Source organism: Rosa chinensis, chromosome 4 (genome assembly GCF_002994745.2).
Source record: "Rosa chinensis cultivar Old Blush chromosome 4, RchiOBHm-V2, whole genome shotgun sequence".
NCBI lineage: Eukaryota > Viridiplantae > Streptophyta > Magnoliopsida > Rosales > Rosaceae > Rosa > Rosa chinensis.
In genome coordinates, this window is record NC_037091.1 from 23,661,775 (window position 1) to 23,669,520 (window position 7,746).

Genomic DNA, 7,746 nt, shown 5'->3' on the forward strand with positions numbered 1-7,746 from the left:
ATTCCCATCACAGAGCCTGTACCAAACATCCAATCCTTCTAGAATTAGGTAATAAATTATGTCGCCAGATGATTGCGGAGGTTGCTCGTTTCCGGGTAGGGATGGCATTTTAACCCATGGGTATGGGTACCCGTGGGTATTTATTCCATATGGGTATTTTTTTATGGGTATGGGTACCCATTTATGAAATTTGGGTGGGTATGGGTATTTTATAAAATACCCATTATAGAAATGGGTGGGTATGGGTATACCCACAGGTACATAAAATTTACCCAATACCCAAACTCTATTCACTTCTCTTCTCTCTCCGATTCTTCTTTGCTCTCTCTCTGATTCTTCTCTCTCCTTTCAATCCAGCTATCTGGTCGGAGGGTTAAGAACGTGGTGGATTTCAATATGTAGTTTCAATTGTTACGAAATGTAGTTTCGATATATTGGCATAAATGGGGTTTGATCTGTGAGGATCAAGCCGTCCGATCGACTTGTAGATTTGATATATTGATCGTATTATCACATGTGATCCGACCGTTTGATCATCATATAATTGTTAAAAGACGATTCAAAAGGTTGTCCATGAGGATCCGCCCGTTGGATCGTAGTATAATTTTGTGAGGATGATTCTACAGGTGATCCGGGACGATCCAACGGTTGGATCTTCATATAATTTTGAGAGGATGATCCTAACGGCTATCCGTGAGAATATGACTGTTGGATCATTGTATAATTTTGTGAGGATGATTCTAAAGGCGATCTAGGACGATCCAACCGTTGGATCTTCATATAATTTTGAAAGGATGATCCTAAGGGCGATCCGTGAGGATCCGACCGTTGGATCTTAGTATAATTTTGAAAGGATGATCCTAAGGGAGATCCGTGAGGATCCGACCGTTGGATCGAAGTATAATTTTGTGAGGATGATTCTAAAGGCGATCTGGGATGATCCAACCGTTGGATCTTCATATAATTTTGAAAGGATGATTCTACATGCGATCTGGGACGATCCGACTGTTGGATCATGGTATAATTTTGAGAGGATGATCCTAAGTACGATCCCTGAGGATCCGACCGTTGGATCGTTGTATAAGTTTGTGAGGATGATTCTAAAGGCGATCTATCAGGATCCGACCGTTGGATCATTGTATAATTTTGAGAGGATGATCTTAAGAGCGATTCGTGAGGATCTGACCGTTGGATCATGATATAATTGTGAAAAGACGATTCCAAAAGGCGATCCGTGAAAATCCGACCGTTGGATCATAGTATAATTGTGAAAAGACGATTCCAAAAGGCGATCCGTGAGAATCTGACCGTTGGATCATCGTATAATTGTGAAAAGACGATTCCAAAAGGCGATCCGTGAGAATCCGACATTTGGATAATCGTATAATTGTGAAAAGACGATTTAAAAAGGCGATCCGTGAGAATCTGACCGTTAGATCATCGTATAATTGTGAAAAGACGATTCCAAAAGGCGATCCATGAGAATCTGACCGTTGGATCATCGTTTTCATTATCTAAGTCGGTGTTGAAAAATAAATTTAATTTTATTTACTAACTTATCACTAAAGTAGAAATATTCAGATTAAAAAAAAAAACAATAATGTAGTGGTAGATGTTTGTAGCAAGTATAAAGAAAAAAGATTGCCCATATTGAAAACGGGTGAATGTTTGTAGTGGTAGAAAATTAGAAATATTAAAATTAAAGAAAAACAATAAAGTAGTAATAAGTATTGGTCAAAAAAAAAATAGTAGCAAGTATTTAAAAAAAAAAAAACTGCCCATATTAAAATTGGGTAAATGGGTGGGTATGAGTTTTATCCATTTAAAAATGGGTGGGTAAATACCCACACCCACTAATTATTTGATGGGTATTACCCGCGAATTATTATTAGGTGGGTAATACCCAGAGGGTAATACCCAATGGGTACAAATGCCATCCCTATTTCCGGGGCTAGAAGCTTCTTCGTCTTGGTAGTCATCTGAGAGATCATTCGAGTGGTTACCATTTTGGGATGTGATGAAGGACTCATGAGGACGTGTTCGCTGAGATACTGATCGAATGTCCCATGACAACACCTGCTCTAACAAGTTTTGGAACTCATCTGGTGATGCATACAGTGAATTCTTACCCTGAAATAACCAAATCATAAGATGAAATCAGTCTAATTTTTGTTAAAGAATGCAATCTTATTGGAACACAAAACGAACACAGCGATTGGTGCTTCACAATGAGAGTATAACATTATCTCCAGTTAATGTGGTTGAGTTTTCAAGTATGTTAGTGGAAAAGTACATGTTTTCCATGGTTGATATATTTCTTCCAGGGGTAGTTATTCTGTCTTCATAAACTAACTGAAACTTGCAAGTTTGGCTATGCATACAGCAATCCACCATCGTATGTCATTGTTCATGCATACCATTGACAATTTTTGGAGAACTAAAACAGAGAAGATAGGATACTATAGAGTGAGAGAATTAAGTGACAGATAACAACCCATTTATGTATGCTCTGCTAAACTGACCTGGGGATTTTGGGAGGAAACCTGCAGGTTCAGCAAATAGATTGGTGTCTATAAACAGTCTTAATGATTAACCCCAGGTCCCCTGGCCGCCCTATTCTACAGAATGAGATCTGACAAATGGTATAGCATTTACTAAGTTGCAGGGCTTTCTAATCAAAAGTACAAAAGACAAAGGCCAAACTGCAGATCACAGTGGACCATAATTTGTTGAATAAGTTATCCTCCGTCAGATAGAGAGTAGAGAACCCAGGCTCTACAATACCTAGATAGTTTGTTTGATAACTAAGAAAGATTAGACCTCATAGTTGTCAATGGACTTGCACATAAAACAACAAAATGTACAGTAATTTTAAGATAAACTCATTGACTCTGGGGCACATGTAAAAGTCAACAGGAGTCAGTTTCACAGTGTATCTCAAATTCCTCAGGTTCATAATTTGCGGAGCTTCTGCTATCCACCTAGGTGAGGGTCACCTGCCGTCCCTTAACATCACGTGCAGTACACGCGCTGACGGTACAGTGCTGAAACCAAAAAACCTCTTCTTTTTTTTACCGGTCGTTGCAATTAAAAAAAAAAAATTACATTAGGGCTGTTTTGAGTTTATAGGAGACTCTCCGTTTTCGTTTTCAGTTTTCATTCGCAGTCACCATCCAGCCACGGCTCCAAACTGCAAAGCGAAACCGATCATTAAGCCAATAACAGACGGCAGCAAGAGTAGATCTTCGTCCACAGCAAGAGTAGAGTTCCACAAATCCCCTCCATTGGAATACCGCTTTTCTGAGAAAGCCCCCGTCAATTTGGATCCGATTGTTTGGTTAGGAGGCGGCGCTGAAGAATGAAGAAGGACTGGGCTTGAGAAACGAAACCCGAAATCGAAATCGAGGTATGTGTAAACGTAGAAGAGGTAGGGGATTTGATAACGTTTCCCAGGTCACTCGTGCCCTTCACTATAGCATGTCTCATCATATTTAGATTTGTTAATCATGGTTTAATCTGGGCAGGATTTAATGCATCTTCGGTTATTAATATACAACTGTGTGATTCTGGTTGTGAAACATGAAACTTAATCTATATCTGCTGGTTGTTTTGCTAACAGAATTGGTAGAGTTCCACAAATCCCTTCCATCGGAATACCGCTTTTCTGACAAACCCCCCGTCAATTTCGATCCGATTGTTTGGGGAGGAGGCGGCGCTGAAGAAGGAAAACGGACCGGGCTTGAGAAACGAAACCCGAAATTAAACATGGCCTTTGGGAAGAGGTCGAAATCGAGATGTCACCGAATCCCAGACGAGGGGTCGCTGCCCAAGTGAATTGCGTATAAGTAATTTGTAATTATTCAAGTGGAGATTTGGATGGCTGTGGTAAATATATGTAGGATTAAATGATATTCAAGTGGCGACTTGTATGGCAGTGGTGATTGTATATATATTTGTCGCTAATTTATGTGAATAATTGCACTCCAAATGAACGTTGCATAGGTGAATAGAAAAAGGTGAGATCGTCTAGGGTCGGCCATCGGCGTCCATCAGAAGACCGCAGATCTGCCATAGCCCCCTTCAATTTCTATCCGACAGTTTGTGTAGCAGACTAGCAGGCAAGGTGACGATGGCAATAAGGTAGGGGCTCTTGAATTAGGGTTTTGGGTTGGTGGAGTTGAGGGATTGGGTTTGTTTTTGCGTTTTTTGGTGGTTTATTTTGCAAATTAGGGTTTTGGGTTTGGTGGAAATTTATTGAATTTGGTGCGGTTTTGCAGCTATTGTGGTTGGACAGGGTGACCGGAAGGGTTTGCACGTCGATTTCTGCAAAGGCCATGGCTATAACAGGGATTGAGGATTGGCGATACTGGAACTGGATTGCTGCTGAAGAATCAAGGTAGTGGTTTGTTCATGCTTTTGTCCTATGATTGGATGATCCTATAGTAGATGTGTTATGGATGCTAAACTTATGATTTGCAAGTATATTTTCACTGTTTTTTTAGCTCAGATTTATTGCAAATTAAATTTCTCCTTTCTGTTGTTGCAAAACATTTCCTTGCTTGGTGGGTTTATATTGGAACAGATTTCTCAATGAAATCTTTACTGCCATTGGCCGGGGATGTCATTCTTCTTTTCATTATTACGTGGTTCATGAAAAAACGTAGAAAACTAAAGGCAAAACCATTTGGAGTTCCATCAATTCTGGAGGTCAATTGACAGCTCATTATTCTAACGAGTGGGGGTGACATTGATTGTTTCTATTTTAGAATTTTCTAAATTGACGACGTTTTTCTAGAATCCCCACCTTTGTATCCCTTAAAAGAATGAATTATGTTATAAGCAGATAATAAGTGCCACTTCTGTATGCTGCCGTAGGATTCCAATAATTTCTCAGTGATAGCAACTCATGTATGTCTGTCCTATTTTCTGATACAATCCCTTCTATCTCAGAATTGTGGATTTTCTGGCTATAGAGTACTTTTCTTGGTTTCTGTTACTTGAATTTCTGATTAAGCATACTCTGATATATTATTCGATATTAAAAAACATTCTTGCGTTAGCTTCTGTTCATTTGGATATCATATAAGCCGTATACTATTATTATCTTCAAAATGAATACATTCCTCTAAGAATTGCGAATTATAGTTTCAGTTGAAAAATGCAATTGAAATTATTTAAAGCTTGTTACAAATGAATATACTTGTCTCACAACATTTTGAAGTACAAAAACAATTCAAGAGAAATAGTTCCCCTTTATCAGACATTAAGCAGGGTATTATGGGCTCAGTCTTTGCTGATAGAGCAGAACTGAATACAAGCAGATGTAGGAAATATGTGTACCTCTAGCACATAACAAGCTTTAAAATGGAGGTATACTAGAGAGGCCCTAAAGAAACAAAAAGTACATAAAGTAACAATCAGACTCTGGCAAGTTAGAACATCAAATGATATCCGAATTCTCCTTGACCTGGTTGATGTGAGTCATCAGTAGCATTTGTTCAAGAATTGATTGCTGTGGATGCCAATGGTTGGCTTCACTTGCTTCACCAAATGCTTGAGAATCTGAACAATGGTTTTGTAAAATAGGCTGTACTCAATTTGTTCTTTGAATACTCAAAACAAATCTAGTTTGGCTTTATCAAACTGAATGGGGATAATACATCACAGTCCCCTTTAATCTTTTCCCTTATTCTCTATTCAATTCAAATTCCAGACCTTTAAGCTTCTTGGGTCGTCGCAATTGTTGCTGCTATTATATATACGATTTGTGTGTGAAATGAATAAAAGTAACCTTGCTTTGTTCTGAGATTTAGATCAAGTGCGTAATTTTGAAATCATTTTTCATACAGTATTATATATGTGCAGCCTATCAGCGTTTTTGGCATGGCTAAAGTTTTCTCTGAGCCATGAGTATAGTCTAGAACTTCAGAAACAAGTGTTAACAGTCTTAAGAATTTCATGATCTTTTTATGTCTCATATTACTGCTTGCTGGTATTTTGACAGGAGTCAAAAGTGGTATGAACCAGAATGGTGGAAGTTTGGTGATATAAAATCGTAAGTTGTACTTCAACTTATTTCATCATTTAATTGAAAGTAGATTATATCCTGATTACTTGTGACTTCTTATCAAAGAATTATAATCAAATGTTTAATTAATGGGAGCAATTCAGTTCTGTAATTCATTAAAGCTATAAATTATTAGTTACATCTTGTTGAGTAGATTAGTAGAACATCCGATGTATCAGTTCGAAGATGTGCAGTTTCTGAAAAAATAGTCTTTGTAAATTTGCTTGGGAATAGGTTTTATTTTACATAGCTTCATGAGATATGCAAGCTCTTGGAGGTTTATGCACATTCATTCCATTTTAGATAGTTTTATACATATCTGTTTTCTGTATTCTCATAGCAAGAACAACCGACAAAATTTTATCAAGTTCAGGAACCACTCTTGGTTTGTTAAATCTTCGGTGATCCTGCCAACTACATATAATAGTCACATCTTGACATAAAATATGCCTAAACTAATGGTATGAGTCACAGATTTACAGCCATGCATTTCATGCCAAATCTTGAAGATGTTATACTGAAATTAAGTTTCTGCATCCAACAGATATTTTTGCCATGCTTCAGGTGAGATGTATGTCATTTCTCAAGGTCTGGCCAAATTTGTTTGAATAAATTGGTGAGTCTGCCTTCTGCTAAACTAGTTTTTGTCTGAATTCTTTCCGATAAACTGGTTCCTTCATTTATCACTGTGCAGAGCACTAACTAACTTGAATTCTGGTGAGTTGTTCTGCTGAGTTCCTATTAGCCAAATTTTCGTATCAGGTTTATGTTTTGTCAATGACTGATAGTATTTTTGGAATGCATGTTTAGAAGTTGAACCATTTTGTGTTGTTTGTTAGAAAGATTTGTTTTTAGTTTTGTTTTCTTTCTCTTCTCTTCACTAAAACTTGTCTTCATTTATTTGTCTACAGCTCCTATCATCATTAGTTTCATCAAGGTACAAGCACTACAAAAAAGAATTGATGTAATTGGTGAGTACTATGTCTGTATGTAGATGCATCTGGGTTTCTATATGAACTCTTAATTGAAGATGTTATGCTGAAAAGTCTGTTTTCTTAACCAAACTTGGGGTGAAGCTTTTGTTTATATTTCTTACGTGGTTCTCTTGGACAGGAGGTCTGTCTCTCTCCCTCACACATATACACAAGTTACTATATAAAATTTGGTGCCAGCCCGTGCCGATTCAGTTGATTTACTTCTTAAGGTGTTTTTTGTTACAGAAGCCATTTGTGCTGGTGTATGATTTATTTGCTTTGTGGTGGTGGATCAAAGTTAAACCAGATGTAGGGAGATGGTTTAAAAGACATGAATCCAATATCCATGAGATGTTTGCAGCCTGCACAATGTAGACTGTAGAGTATGAAGATTGAGGAAAAATCATAGCTGTGATTGAGAATTTATTCCAAGAATCTTACCGTAGGTGAAGTAGCTTTGTTCCCATTACAGTACACTGCAGATAGGAAAGAAGGGATTTCAACAAACTATGCCTAGAGAAGGCGGTCGGTATAGCTTTATAGGTTTAGTAACACAAATTTTACAGTGTAATAGAGGGTGTTCTTATTGCAACATAATCACACATTTCTTTATTCAGAGCAGTAAAAATTTTGGATTTCCTTTTGAAAATATGTACTCATCTCTGGAATGATGGTCAAGATTGGTTCATTCTTGTATTTGTATTC

At 37.6% G+C, this 7,746-nt stretch overlaps 1 protein-coding gene across 13 annotated transcripts; it reads left to right on the top strand.

The window, feature by feature from the left end:
- The first annotated feature begins 3,125 nt into the window (after positions 1-3,125).
- Positions 3,126-7,746, top strand: LOC112198320. 13 transcript variants are annotated; one of them, XM_040518376.1, is made up of 8 exons: positions 3,126-3,406; positions 3,620-4,140; positions 4,278-4,396; positions 6,005-6,055; positions 6,612-6,631; positions 6,979-7,038; positions 7,144-7,183; positions 7,288-7,746. In XM_040518376.1, exons 3-8 carry the CDS (start codon positions 4,335-4,337, stop codon positions 7,352-7,354), a joined length of 300 nt encoding a protein of 99 aa, XP_040374310.1. In that variant the 5' UTR covers positions 3,126-3,406; positions 3,620-4,140; positions 4,278-4,334; the 3' UTR covers positions 7,355-7,746. The 13 variants fall into 13 exon arrangements, 3 of the variants coding, with proteins under 3 accessions (XP_040374310.1, XP_040374309.1, XP_040374308.1); XM_040518375.1 differs by having other exon boundaries at positions 3,620-3,885; positions 4,003-4,140; positions 7,181-7,746; XR_005810015.1 differs by having other exon boundaries at positions 3,127-3,406; positions 6,612-6,683.